Source organism: Cyprinus carpio, chromosome B25 (genome assembly GCF_018340385.1).
Source record: "Cyprinus carpio isolate SPL01 chromosome B25, ASM1834038v1, whole genome shotgun sequence".
NCBI classification, from domain to species: domain Eukaryota; kingdom Metazoa; phylum Chordata; class Actinopteri; order Cypriniformes; family Cyprinidae; genus Cyprinus; species Cyprinus carpio.
Window position 1 is genome coordinate 13,344,342 of NC_056621.1, and position 15,410 is coordinate 13,359,751.

At 32.9% G+C, this 15,410-nt stretch overlaps 1 protein-coding gene across 2 annotated transcripts in view; it reads left to right on the top strand.

Annotated features, from left to right (window-relative positions):
- The window catches only part of LOC109087284 (cadherin EGF LAG seven-pass G-type receptor 1-like), a 50,545-nt gene extending 35,898 nt beyond the window's left edge, over positions 1-14,647 (top strand). The window contains exons 13-35 of one of the 2 annotated variants that reach the window (XM_042752727.1): positions 126-267; positions 1,546-1,666; positions 2,493-2,676; positions 3,030-3,131; positions 4,184-4,278; positions 4,419-4,628; positions 5,081-5,264; positions 5,356-5,487; positions 5,606-5,801; positions 6,894-7,061; positions 7,172-7,298; positions 7,393-7,593; positions 7,707-7,881; positions 9,280-9,392; positions 9,512-9,588; positions 9,677-9,803; positions 10,548-10,673; positions 10,798-10,934; positions 11,694-11,788; positions 11,886-12,029; positions 12,122-12,334; positions 13,149-13,419; positions 13,503-14,647. In XM_042752727.1, the coding sequence (XP_042608661.1) occupies positions 126-267; positions 1,546-1,666; positions 2,493-2,676; positions 3,030-3,131; positions 4,184-4,278; positions 4,419-4,628; positions 5,081-5,264; positions 5,356-5,487; positions 5,606-5,801; positions 6,894-7,061; positions 7,172-7,298; positions 7,393-7,593; positions 7,707-7,881; positions 9,280-9,392; positions 9,512-9,588; positions 9,677-9,803; positions 10,548-10,673; positions 10,798-10,934; positions 11,694-11,788; positions 11,886-12,029; positions 12,122-12,334; positions 13,149-13,419; positions 13,503-13,527 (3,365 nt within the window). In that variant the 3' untranslated portion in view covers positions 13,528-14,647. Of the gene's footprint in view, positions 1-125; positions 268-1,545; positions 1,667-2,492; positions 2,677-3,029; positions 3,132-4,183; positions 4,279-4,418; positions 4,629-5,080; positions 5,265-5,355; positions 5,488-5,590; positions 5,802-6,893; positions 7,062-7,171; positions 7,299-7,392; positions 7,594-7,706; positions 7,882-9,279; positions 9,393-9,511; positions 9,589-9,676; positions 9,804-10,547; positions 10,674-10,797; positions 10,935-11,693; positions 11,789-11,885; positions 12,030-12,121; positions 12,335-13,148; positions 13,420-13,502 lie in introns of both variants that reach the window. The other variant, XM_042752726.1, reaches the window with a different exon arrangement.
- Positions 14,648-15,410: the final 763 nt, after the last annotated feature.

Consider the following 15,410-nt stretch of genomic DNA (forward strand, 5'->3'; position numbering starts at 1 on the left):
AAAAAGGATTTATTTATAACATTAATAATTAGACATTTAGAGCCCTACATATATGATTTTAGATATTAGTGTGTATTTTTCTAAATCTGACACACACTCTTTTTCTCTCTTTTCCTGTTCTCCAGGTTATTTCGGCAGGGACTGTGTGGATGCGTGTCTCTTGAACCCTTGTGAATACACTTCCTCCTGTGTTCGTAAACCCAGCACCAAACGTGGCTACAGCTGTGAGTGTGGACACAATTACTACGGCCAATACTGTGAGCACAAGTGAGTATCTCTCTGTATCTTTGATTCATTCATTCATATGGCTCACATTAAGGTTTAGGGATATAAATTCAAATAGTTTTTCATACATGAATGCTGCCTCAAATCTTGCAGCTCATTGAACAAAGATGTGCTGGTAGTAAAATGTACCATTTTGCATTCCCTTGAGTGAAAAAAAAAAAGTTTTTCTTCTTTGGAACACAAAAGATATTTTTAAGAATGTTTCAAATGTTTTTGTGCATACAGTTAAAGTCAATGGGATTTAAAACAACACTGGACCCCATTGACTTTCATTGCATATACAAAAAACACAGTCTTAGAGGTTTGGAAATAATTTCACAACATTCATTTTTGGTTGAACTATCCCTTTAATGTTTAGATTTGGTTAGGATTAAGAAAATCACTGGACTTTTAGTTAAATCTTGGTACTTGCTGAAACACGCTGACTGACAACAGCTGTATTGTCTGATGGTCTGTTTCATGAACTGCCAAGGTTTTGTAAGTGGCATTAACTGTGATAGCAGACGCTGGCGGTGTTTGTGATGGTATTGTTGTGATGATCCTTTAATTCTGGTAATTCCACATGTCTTTGATGCCCACACTGTAAGGCTTCTATTTATAATGAAACAAGTAAAATAATTCTCAGACAGCTGGAATTATCCAGTATTTCATCCATTAAAGATAAACTAAAGTAAAAAAAAAAAAAAAAAAAAAAAAAAAAAACAGAATAAAAGTTTTAAAAGTGAATTTTCTTTTAAACGTAAAAAATATTTTTTAACAGATTTTTTATTGTCATTTTACATAAATAAAATAATAATGACAATAAAAAAAAAAAATAAAAAAAAAAACTATTCCAAAAATGAGGAAAAAACACAGATAGAAGAATTTCCATGAGTGGAAAAACGAGACTAAAATAACTTTTCAAAAAACGTCTATTTTTGAAATGATTTAGTTTCTGTTCCTTTCTTTTACCATAAAAAGATTCTCTTTTAAATGATCACAAAGCTTAGAATGATGTATTGCTTTCACACAAGCAATTTCGTGTTTGCCTCGCAGTCAGAATCGACTGCTTTGATTTTACAGCAGAATTTCGTGTCCAATTTCAAAGCAAATGCCCCCCTTTTCAAACTTCCAATCTGTCTCAGTCCCCAATAGAAGCTGTTTTGAGTCTCATTCTGTGAAGTTTGAAATTTAAACAATGTCTTTTGCTAGGCACTATTGTGCTGTTGTATTTTTCTATGTCTTTTTCACTCTTACTTTGACGTCTGTGCGCACACACAGAGGGGACCAACCTTGTGCTCATGGCTGGTGGGGATACCCGACCTGTGGGCCCTGTAACTGTGATGTCAGCAAAGGCTTCAAAAGGGACTGTAATAAAACCACAGGAGAGTGTAGCTGCAAGGTAAGCTGCAAGTGATCACATGCTCCAGATTCTCGAAAGAAACCGGACTTCTAGACTTCAAGTTATTGTCCAACAGTCACACTTCACATAAATTGGACCAAGTAGCTTTTATTCCATTAAGCGCACTACTGTTTAAAAAAAATTTCAGCATCATTGCTCCAGTGTCACGTGATCCTTTAGAAATCATTCTAATATGCTGATTTGTTGCTTAAGAATTATTTCTTATTATTAATAGTGTTGAAAACCGTTTTTTGTGAAAACCGTAATACATTTTTTTTCAGGATTCTTTGATGAATAGAAAGTTCAAAAGCATTTATTTGAAATGCAAATATTTTGTAACAAATATTTGACTGTTGCTTTTAAACAAATTAAATGCATCAAATTGAGTGCATTCTTGCTGAATAAAATATTAATTAAAAAAACTGTTTCCACCACATAATAATATATATTACACATAATAATAATATATATATATTTTTTTTTTGATCTCACAATTCAATTTTTTCTCTCTGTTCTGAGTTTATATCTCACAATTTAGTCTACAGTTCTCAGAATTGCGACATGTTAATTATAAATTCTGAGAAGAAAATCTGAATTGTGAGATAAAAAAGGTTGCAATTAACTTTTTAATTTTTTATTCTGAGTTGGGAAAAAAACAGTCAGAATTGCAAGATGTAAACTAAGAATTATAAGATTTAATATATGTCTCACAATTATATAAAAAAGTAGGAGTGGTGATATAAAAACTTGCAATTGCAATAGAAAAATATTAATTTCAGGTTCATGCTCACAAAATTCCTTTATTTTCTCATCCTCCCTTTTTCAGGACAATTACTTTCGGCCTCTAGGTGCAGACACTTGTTACCCATGTGATTGTTTTCCCCTTGGAGCGCATTCCCGGACATGTGACCCTGTAACGGGCCAGTGCCCCTGTAAGATGGGTGTGGTAGGTCGTCAGTGCAACCGTTGTGACAACCCCTTCGCAGAGGTGACAGTCGGGGGATGTGTGGGTATGTGTGCTGTCAGCTGGCCAGGATATTAGTTAACTGTTGTTAACTTCATTTCAAAACTGCTCACAGAATGCTTGAAAATATCTTGGACAACTGAAAAAATAAGACCAAAAATATTTGCAAGTGCAGTATGATGAAATGTAAGTGTAATACACTCCAGTCATGAGCAGACTGCTTTTATGTCAGCATTGAGTGTCTGTACTGACTGTGAGGTTTAGAAATAATGGACATTTGGGGTTCCTAAAAAGGTCTTATCATTAAGACATAGCAACAAACCTTGTTAGAGGCACTTAATGGCATCTGTTTTGCATTTTTCTTCTCCCTCACTCTCACTCAATTTTTTTGTTATCTAGTGGTTTATGATGGTTGTCCCAAAGCCTTTGAAGATGGTATCTGGTGGCCCCGCACCATGTTTGGTGGCCCTGCAGCCACAAACTGCCCCAAAGGATCCAGTGGTACTCTCTTTAATCAAATCAAGAATTTACAAAAACAATCAAAAGTTGGACATACTTGAGTGAATTTGAAAAATTTATTTTCTAATAAAAATTTCTGGTAAATTTCACAAATAATTATAAAAAAAACTGGCAAGGAACAAGTTGAATTAAACATGAAATTTTGAAGTAGACGTAAATTTTGAAGTTACTTGCAAAAAAAAAATCTTAAAAATTTGTTTTAATTTAATTTTTTGTTTACAGTTTATAATTATAAATATAAAGTTATATTTATATAATTTAGTATATATAATCTGCCCTTATTAATAAGAAAATTTTAACCTTTGTAGACAATTGTATTTATATAATTTTAAATATAGTTATATTCATATAATTTTTAATATATAACTGTACCTCTATTGAGAATTTCACCCAAAAACTATATATACTATATATATATATATATATATATATATATATATATAGATATATATATATATTCGATTATATATATTATAATCGCATATAATATAAGATATTGTTATATATATATAGTATATATATATATATATATATATATTATTATAATCGATTATAATATATATATATATATATATATATATATTATAATCGCAATTAATCGCATCTAAAATAAAAGATTTTGTTTACATAATATATGTGTGTGTACTGTGTATATATATTATGTATATATAAATACAACACATGCATATATACTCTATGTGTGTCTTTATATATACATAATAAATATACACAGTACACACACATATATTGAGTTATTTTGGAGGCTATTAATCACGATTAATTGTTTGACAGCACTTATATATATATATACACACACACACACACACACACAAATAAACTACATTCATTTTATTTTTAAAACTACGTTATTTTTCTATTTTTTATTTTACTTTAATTAAAAAATTAAAATGACTAACAATAACAAAGTAGATGTGTCCAATTTTTTAAATGGTAGTGTATGTAGGAGTTTTCATCTTTTATTACATAATTGTTGAATAATTTATCAATAAATATCCTCATTTGTCGTTTGACAGGCACAGCTATCCGTCATTGCAGCGATGATAAAGGTTGGCTTCCACCTGAGCTCTTCAACTGCACTTCCCTCAGCTTTTCAAAGCTAAAGAAAGAGGTTTGTCACTCTTTTGCTGGTTGATCCAAGTTGGAATTATAGTCATGGATGAAATTGTCCACTTTACACTATTAAATATTCTACTCCATCTTTCACAATCCTAGAAGTGACCAATGTTTCCTTCTTCATGTGTGACTTAGAGTGAGGATCTTCATGCTAATGCTTCTCGAATGGATGGAGAAAGATCAAAAAGCCTTGCGGGCCTGCTGCACTCTGCCACCGACCACACGGCTCGCCTCTTTGGGAATGACGTGAGGACTGCCTACCATCTGCTGGCCAGTGTTTTAGAGCATGAGAGTCTGCAGCAGGGCTTTGAGCTCACCGCCACTCATGATGCTGATTTCAACAAGGTATAGACCTGAAAGCCTTCACACACGCTTCCAGAATCAAACAGGATTTTAGTATCTTCACATTCAAGTTTAATCTGATGGATCCGAGATGACCTGCCAGCACTAGCTCTCTTAACCAAGATGGTTCAACTAGTGACCGTAACTGACCAGCTTTAACCAGTTTGAAATCATGTAAACCATAAGATTAAATATATCAAGTGTATGTATGCAATTTAAATAACTTGTTTTACTCTCAGACGTAATCATATGTCTATTAGATTTATTGTATTAATTTTACAATATTAAAAAAAAATTATACAAATGTTTTAAAAAAAAATGTAAATAATGTATTAATTTTTCATATTTTATTAATTATTTTATAAATTCATTAATTTACATTGATTTTATTTTGAAACCACAGTGGATGGTTATAGTCCAATATTAATAAACATTGCTCTTCTTTGTTGTGGTAGAACATCATTAAAGCTGGAAGTGCCATCTTTGACCCTGTCAACAAGGAGCACTGGGAGAAGATACAGCGCTCTGATGGCGGGACGGCACATCTGCTGCACCACTTTGAGGAGTACGCCAACACTCTGGTACAGAACATGAGGAAGACCTACCTGAGACCTTTCACCATCGTCACTGACAACATGAGTTAGTATTGGGTTCTCCATCCTGTAGCATCTGCTCTGTTCAATTTTGAGTGTTTGATATAAAAAAAACAATCATTTTTCTTTACAACTAGTTGTTGCATTAGATTTTCTGGGCTCCACTGCAAACCAAGACAAGATTCCTCGATTTCAGGAAGTTAATGAGGTGTACTCAGAAGAGCTGGAGTCATCTGTCCTGTTCCCAAACCTGCCGAAAAAGAGCACAGGTTGTCACTTTGAAACTTGTTTCTTTATGTTACCAGTAATATTCATGGAAATGTGCAATGCTACAATTTTATTCTAACCTTTATTATGTCTTATACACTATAGATGCTTTTACCACAGAGCCTCCAGCCCAGATTGAGCCAACTGAGTCTTTCATCAGTGTGGACGGATCAGATACTGTTGATTTAACACCATCCATTAAGAAAAGACGCCATGCAGAACAACCCGATCCACCTGCTGTTGTGATGGTGATGATCTACAGGTCTCTGGGTGGACTGCTTCCAGAGAGTTATGATCAGGACCGCCGCAGTCTTAGGTAGCACTTCAGCCTGGGATTTTACAGTACATACAGTACAAACAACAGATTTCCTGATTCATGAGATGCAAAACTATTAAAAAAACAATATCAAGTAATATGAGTAATATTAAATGACTAGGGATGCACCGATATTAAAATTCTGGTCAATATGGCAAGCTGATACAGTAATTATTTTCATTCTGGTAAATAGTCGATATTAAAATTCTATACCATTTTGTCTAAATAGATTAAGATTAAACCACTAAATACTAAAATCAATAAATTTAAATTCTAAAAGTGAAACAATGACATTATAAAGTACAATTTATATTTATTTTGAGATTTGCTAAAAATGTTTTAAAGATTAACTTTAAGTGAGTGTTGGATGACAGCAAAGGTAATCTAAATGTTAGAATAGAGCAAGTGAGCATGAACAATTAAGTATCTAATAACTTTGGAAGCCCATTTTCACCACATAAGAAAGAAACATGCTTTGGTAAATCATAATTATGACATAATTAGATAAGAATTAGATATAGAAGTCAAAATTATGAGATAAGAAGTCATAAGTATGGCATAGTCATAATTATGTGACAGAAAGTCAAAACTGACAATGACATGATTATGAGATAAAAATTATGAGATAAAAAGTTAAAATTAGGATGAATTTATTGAGGAAAAATTATGAGATACCAAGTCATAATTATGAGATAAAAAGTCAAAATTATGACATACTAAGTCATAAACATGAGATAAGTTGAAATTATGAGATAAAATTTCGAAATGATAAATTAAGGCACAATTATGGCATAAAAAGTCAAAATGTCAATACTAAAGTCAATACAATATTTTGTTATATTATGACTTTTTATGTTATAATGTTAAAATTTTATCTCGTAATCATGACTTAGCATCTAACAATATAGATTTTTGTGTCATAATTATGATTTACCAAAGCATGTTTTTTTCCCATTCTTCTGTAAATATCAGCCAATACAGATAACTAAAAAATATCTCTAATACAGGCAGATAACCAATATGGTACCGATATGACAATGTCTTTTTTCATTCTGGTGCTTTTTTCATATCTGGTGCACTACACATTCCCAGACTGCCCACTCGTCCTGTCATCAACACTCCTGTAGTGAGCGTGGTGGTCCACAGGGACGGAGAGCCTCTCCCCACCCCACTCCAAAGACCCATCACCCTGAACTTCAGGCTCCTGGAGACCCACGAGAGGACCAAACCTGTGTGCGTCTACTGGAACCACTCCATCCCGTGAGTCTGATTGGCAAGAATAAACCAGTCTCTGCTTGTGCTGTTATTATCAGGTAATCATTTATTATATATATATATTGTATTTGTGCCGTTCCTGCTCTTGTTTATAGGGTTTCTGGTGGAGGCGCCTGGTCTTCTAAAGGCTGTGAGCTGGTCTTCAGAAACTCGACTCATATCAGCTGCCAGTGCAACCACATGACCAGCTTTGCTGTCCTCATGGACATCTCCAAACGAGAGGTAAGGCACAGCCAGCTATTTTGGATAATATGTGTTTTTTGCTATAGTATACAGCCAGCTAACTAGATTTTAAACTCTGTCATCTTGTCCATAGCATGGTGATGTACTTCCTCTGAAAGTGGTGACCTATACGACAGTGTCTGCCTCTCTGGTGGCCCTCCTCATCACCTTCCTCCTGCTGGCCATTCTTCGCAAGCTGCGCTCCAACCTTCACAGCATCCACAAGAACCTGGTGGCCGCCATCTTTCTCTCTGAGCTCATCTTCCTCACTGGCATCAATCAGACTGACAGTCCGGTGAGCAGTCTGAAGAGTTTTTAGATTATGATAACAACCACATTGTTTTATTTCATCTATCTTAGACGATTCTATATGATACTAAACCTTACTGTTTCTAATCTGATTTGTAGTTTGTATGTACTGTTGTGGCCATTCTGCTACATTATTCGTACATGTGTGCATTTGCCTGGATGTTTGTGGAGGGGCTGCACATCTATCGCATGCTGACCGAGATGCGTAACATCAACCAGGGCCACATGTGCTTCTACTACGCCATCGGCTGGGGAATTCCTGCTGTTATCACTGGTACTGTAAAATACTCAGTCGCTCACTAACTCAGGTCATCGTTTGATCTAGAGGACACAGTTACCTGGCTATATTTTTAAGCTGTTATTTGTAAAATATATAGTTAACTTGTTTGGTTTACATTATATGTTGTAGTCCTGTCAGACAGATTAATCACAATTAATAGTCCAAAATAAAAGTTTGTTTACATAATATATGTGTGCGTTTGTGTTTATATGCATATATAAATACAAACACATACATGTATATATTGAAGAAATATATGAAGAGTTCATTTGCAAAAACAGATAACTCAGTTTTTAGCAATTTGCAAAAGTCACGGTTTTTTCATTGTGCATTCCAATTAATCTCAGTCAAACTGCAGTTGGGTTATTTTGATTAGGTTAAAAAATAACTAAAATATACAGCTAACTAACTCAATAAAACAATAAAAACATAATAACATAATAAAAACATGATTAAAAATAAAACGTTATCTGTTATCTGTTTTTACAAATAAACTCTTCATTTGTAATTTATATTTATGTATATATGTAAATATTTCTTAATTATATTGTGCATGTGTGTGTATTTATATATGCATATAATATACACAGTACACAAATATTATGTAAACACAAATTGTTATTTTGGATGCGATTAATCATGATTAATCAATTTGACAGCACTAATATGTAGATATACTGTGTGTTATACACTACCAATTAAAAGTTTGGGGTCGGTAAGATTTAATTTAAGAAATTAATACTTTTTATACAGCAGAGGTGCATTAAATTACTCAAAAGTGACAGTAAAGACTTTTATAATGTTATGAAAGATTTTTATTTAAAATGCTGAAGTTTTGAACTTCGCGTTGATCAAAGGATCCTGAAAAAATTAATCATTTTCACAGAAATGTGCAGAAAATCATCATGTGACATTGAAGCCTGGAGTAATGATGCTGAAAATTCAGCTTTGCATCACAGAAATAAATTACATATTAGAATATATTAATAGAAAACAGTTATACTCAATTTCACATTTATACAGTTATATTAAATTGTAATTAAATTGCTGTTTTAGTGACTACATGTAGCCTTGGTGAACATAAGAGACTTCTTTCTAAAACATAAAAACATCCTAGCAACTCCAACTTTTGAATGGTAAAGTACAGTAAATTACTGACTGAATTTATGACGTTTTTTTTTCTTTTTCAAAATATTTAATCAAAATTCACTGAAAAATTAGCTTGTTTGAAAATATACTAGCATACTCATCAGTGAAAATATATTTTAGCATTTCTCTCTCTATATATGTATACATATACACACACATATACACACACACACAATTAAAAACCACCCAAACCCCCTATAAATCTTAATCGTGCATTGTTGCTGATTGATTGTCTCTTCTCAGGTCTGGCTGTGGGTTTGGATCCTCAGGGTTATGGAAACGCTGACTTCTGCTGGCTCTCTGTTTATGACACTCTTATCTGGAGCATCACAGGACCAATCGCTATAGTAGTGCTGGTCAGTTTGTGTATTCTAATCTTATTTAACATGGTGGAAGCACCGCTTTCCTTTCCACCTCCCAACTGATGTATTTGGTTTTGAGTAAATAATGCAAAATAAACCTCTTTGTTTAACAGATAAATACAGTCCTAATAGTGCTCGCAGCCAAAGCCTCGTGTGGACGGCGCCAGAGAACAGAAAAGTCAGGAGCAATGTAAGTTCAGCGAGAAAGCTTAAAGGTCAAACTGGTAAAAGCAGGTAAAAGCTAATCTTTTTCATAATTCTCATTTGTTCTTGTGCAGCTCTGCTCTTCGAGTGGCATTCCTCCTCCTGTTGCTCATCAGTGCCACCTGGCTGCTGGGTCTAATGGCAGTCAACAGTGACGTGTTGTCCTTCCACTACCTCTTTGCCATCCTCAGCTGCTTGCAGGTACATGCAGTATGGTCATGTGCTTTGTAAATAATGTTCACTGTTTGTCAGAACAGAAATTTGAGATGTCTTGCCTATATTTCTAAAACTCCATATATTTAAAATGTAAGTAAATACATTATTTATATAATTTTTACTTGTTATTTTACCTTTCATTTAACATATCTCTTTATTTACGTCACTATTTTCTTTCTATATTGTTTATTTTATTAGCAACAATAGCACACATGCATGTGTTGACAATGTACGCAATTTGCAATTGTGTAAGTAAAGCATTGTTGATTTGAACATGATTGCATTTAATTTAATATTTTTCTTAGTATTTTTACCCCATCTTATTTTATCTTCCGTTTTATCTTTTTATTTTCTGTTTATTTTCTGTGTTGTTTTCATTAAAAATAAAATAATAATAATAATCGTAAAAACAAATAACAAAAATATAAACATGTAAAATTAAATACAATCCAGTCAAGTATCAATACAATTGTCAGCATATAGTAATAAAAATAATAATTATTATTATTGTTGTTGTTGCTAATAAGCAAACAAAACAGAAAGAGAATAGGCCTAGTGAAGTAAAGATCTGTGAAATGAAAGTTAAAATAATAATAAAAAAAGATTACGTAAAGATATTAATAAAAATATAAACATGCTCGCTTTAACAAACAGTTTTGCTTGTGTATTATGACAAATGTTTATGTATGTATTTGTATGTATTTAATTATTATTATATTTTAATTTCAGGGCATTTGCATCTTCTTTTTCCACTGTATTCTCAACAAAGACGTGAGGAGGAACCTTAAAAGTGTGTTTACAGGGAAGAAAGTACCAGTTGAAGATCCCAGTACAACACGGGCTACCTTACTCACAGTGAGTCTGACACATTTTCAGTTTACAAAATAAATTAATTAATTAAAAATGAAAAATTCATGTATAGGCCCAATGTATTTACTAACTAATCACTAACAGTGAGTCTCTTCATCTGTCATCCCAGCGTTCTCTGAATGGTGATGTCTACACGGAGGATGGAGGTCTGTACCGGACCACCATTGGAGAGTACAGTGTTTCTCTAGAGAGCTCTATTAGATCAGGCAAGAGTCACGGCAGCAGCTACCTTGTTTCTACACTCAGGTAATGCACCAGGATTATACTGAATACTACAACTGACCAATCAGACTCAAGTATTTCTGAAACATCTGTGTAATAAAAAAAACTGTTTCATTTGAAATGCTAATGTAAATATCTCCATACCTCCTCCTTAACCTCTTAAAATGAGAATCGTGCACATTTGAACTTCCCCAGACCTTGGTTTTTCTCTCATATATTAATGGTCTAAATATATCTGGAATTATGAACTCATGCAGTATTTGCCTGCAGCTGTGCTGGCAGCTGTTTCACTAACCTATTTGCACCAATTATGACCTGTTATATTGTGCATAAACGTCTCAAAGGGGCATTCGGTTTTTAGGTCACTCCACTGAGTATCTTTACTTGAAACTAAGTTCATGCACTTAAGCCATATTTATGACTTATATTTTTTACCATAACCACCAATCACTGTCTTTACAGTATTGTGATTCACAGCACAGAGTCATCTGTAACATGGATCTTATATTGGATCCAGTGTGTATTGATTCACATGTTTGATCTCTCAGACACACTTCTAACTGCAAAGCGTAGCAGTAAAGCATATGACATTTACAGAGAAAATGTTTTTAGCTAATCAAAGAAGAAATTCTGGTTGTCATATATGTAATATTGCTATATCAGCAGCTGCATTTGTGAACATTTCACATGCAGCTTACTGTCACTGAATAACATTAGTGTGACTCCACTTGATGTAATAATAATTATGTAATAATGTATAGATTTGATGTTGTTTTCACTCAGGGAGAAGAAACGCAGCATATCTTCTAATGGTGGAAATGTGGGGCATGATGAAGGAGACTCGTCGCTCTTCTTCCACAAGAGTAAAAAGGCAGAAGGTGAGGACTTCTAGGAGCATTATGCAACTATTTTTAAGACCATTAAAGGCTCAGCTGGTGTCATAACTTCTGAATAATAATTTTCTGTTATTTTCAGACTCTGATTCGGACAGTGAGCTCTCAGTGGATGAACACAGCAGCTCCTGTGCTTCCTCCCACTCCTCGGACAGTGAGGACGAGGCCAGACACTCCAGGACCAAATGGAATAACGAGAGAACGCCCGTCCATAGCACTCCTAAAGGTGAACTTTGACCTGCTCTTTTATGTGTTTTATTCATTTTATTTATATTTGAACTTGGATTTTTTGATAACCTTACTAATGTTGTTCTGCAGCTGATGCTGTGTCCGGTCAAAGGAAGCCGTACTGGCTGCAGGAGCCGCCCACAGCCAGTGAAAGTGAGGAGCCGGGTGGTCCAGAGAAACTGCGGGTGGAAACAAAAGTGAATGTGGAGCTCCATCAGGGGATTAAATTAAATCACAATGGAGATGTGTCTCAAAGTGAGAGTTCACCCAGTCAGCCAAACAGCAACCAGTTACCCAGAAGAGGTGAGCCACAACTACAAACTAAATCAAAATTACTACTTCAAAACTAAAACTAGAAAAACTAGAGGGAAAAACAATTATGAAACAAGTGGAGGAAACCATTTTAGTACTTGAAAAATCCTTTTTCTTCCTGCATGCATAATACATGTATTTTACTGAATATATGTTAGTAATTAATAATAGTATAATAATATATAATAATATATTACATAATATTTATCCACGCACACACACACACACACACATATATATATATATTCTGAATTATATTATATTAGTACCTTTATTAGGCTTTTGAAAGATCAAGATGACCCATATTAAAATAATATTTAATAATTTAATAGAGAATAGAGTACCGTAAAATAATTAATTAGACTATTATTTGTTTATAAAAAAAAATTAAAAACTAAAACAAAAAAAAAACTAGAAAAAAAAATTAAAATAAAATTATTTTTATTATAAGTTCTATTAAAATATTCTGTATTATATTATATTGTATTATATTAGTACTTTCATTAGGCATTTAAAAGAACAAGATCACTGATATTAAAATAATATTTAATAATAATAAATAAAATAATACAATTATAATAAAAGAAAAAACAATAATAAAAAATCAAATTAATTTGTGCCTATTCATGAAAATATATATTTAATTACAATATATTATATATTTTAAATAAAATAATTGTGTGTGTGTGTGTGTGTGTGTATATATATATATATATATATATAGATATATATATATATATATATATATATATATATATATATATATATATATTCTATTAAAATATTATATATTCACTTTTATTAGGCATTTTAAAGAACAAGATCACATATCCACCCCCACTGACGGACAAGAAGATGAAGAACCGCTTGAGGGAGAAGCTCAGTGACTATAACCCAGCCCAGATCCCCCGAAAGACTCCATCGCTGGGGTCAAACGAGGGGGTTCGCTCAGGAACTGAGGCCACCAGCATCATCATCAAACCACCTCCATTACCTCCTCAGTCTGCACTGAACGGGATGACCGTAGAGCTGGGCACGAGCCCCCTCACCCTGCCGGACGAAGACTTTGATTCGGAGTGAGTGGGAGGTCAAATGCTGATCATTAGGATTTATTTAGTCACATTCTGATTGTAACCCCTCTCTTTCTTTCTCTTGTTAGTGGCAGCAATGAAACATCAATCTGAGTCTTCAACTTGAAGGACGCTGAATGAACTGAAGCGGGTTTGAACCAGTTTCTGCGTCCCCACTAGTATTAAAGCACAACATTGTCCTGCTCTGAAGTTGTTTTTAGTATTTAAAAAGGTTCATTTAATGCAAAAGGAAGCCGGGCGCTAGCTATCCCAGCATTCCAAAGTGCTACATTGTCCAAGTTGAGCAGAAAAGTTTTCTGACATTGAAATGGATAAAGCTGATCTGGAGTTACAGCAAAAGACTTTGATATTATTTACCATTTGTACAGTTCATTCCAGAATTCATCACTCATAAACAGTTGACTTATGGTGTGTAAGTAATGTTTATAGTGACATTTTGTATTTTAGATGTGTAATAGGGTTATTTGTAAAATTGTAAATTAGGATTTCATTGTGATGTCGATATTGAATATTTATGTTTAATGTGGTATTTTTTACAGCACTGTTTTGAATGTTTATATTGTGTTTTTTTATATATATATATACTGTGCATTTTTAAGCAGATGTAGCTTAATTCATTGTTTTATTTTTTGCCCCAAATGTCTGAATTTTCTTTCCCCCGTATTATTAGTATGAAGATGACCATCATAAACACTGTCTGGCATTGGCTTCAATGGTCAGGTGTGTTTTAGAGTGATGACCTCTTACAGTATTTTACAGCTTATGTTCAGCATGCCTTAAAGTCTCTGCCAGTGCTGTACATAGAAAAACAGTGTTTTGTTTGCTCTGCATCTAAATGACCAACAAAGAATCAAAAGATTCCTAAAGTGCCTGTCCACTATTTTATAGCTCTGCCAAACTTCTTGTGTAAATAGTACAGACTGAGACATTCAGGGAGCCGTTCTTTTGTTTTTACTCATGTTAAAGGTCAGTCTATGTGAAAGTGATGTCAGGTCAGTAACTATGTAATCTGTAATAGTTCAGAAGCATTTATTGATCAGTAGTCCTTAAGTGAACACACATTATCATATGAGATAGATTAAATGTGTATCCATGAAATACCTCCATTACTTGTCAAAGCTCGTAGATATTAGATACCAGCATGTAAAATAAGGTATTTATATTCTTACTATTCACACTGATAAAACATTTGAACATTGTAAATAAATGAATTTAAAAGATTTAATTAAAAATCTGTATGATCTTGTATCTTTTGTCCTCTCACAAAAAAAAGACTAATATTTCTAATTATTTTGCTGTAATGAAATTCCTTCAACATACACTACTGTTCAAAAGTTTGAGATATGTAAATTTTTTTTTAAAAATTAATACTTTTATTCAACAAGGACACATACTGTATGTGACAGTAAATACATTTATGAGATTTACTTTCTATTCATCACTAAAAATTCAAAATAAATAAAAATAAATCCATTTCCTCGAAAAGAAAACAATGGGTTTTTTTTTTAATTGATAATAATGAAAAATATTTATTGCACAGCAAATCAGCATATTAGAACAATTTCTGAAGGATCATGTGACAAAGAAGACTGGAGTAATGACAGCTGAAAATTCAGATTTGCATTACAGGCATAAACTGCATCTTAAAATATATTAAAATAGCATAGAGTTGTAATTTTTTTGTTGTTTTTTTATTTTTTAACTATATAAATGCAGCCTTGGTAAGCAAAGTGACAAAAACATGAAAGAAAAAAAGAAAATATCAAATAAAAAGTCTTACCAACCCCAAACTTTTTAATGATAGTAAGTCAATTTAAGTGAACAAAATTAAAAAAAAATTAATTCATTAATTTAAAAAATAATTATTAAACATGCTCCCCCATCTACCATGGTACTGAATGATTACCAGACTCAAATACCATAGTATTTACATGATTATTTATGTGATAAAAACTTAATTATGGTGAAGTGTTAAA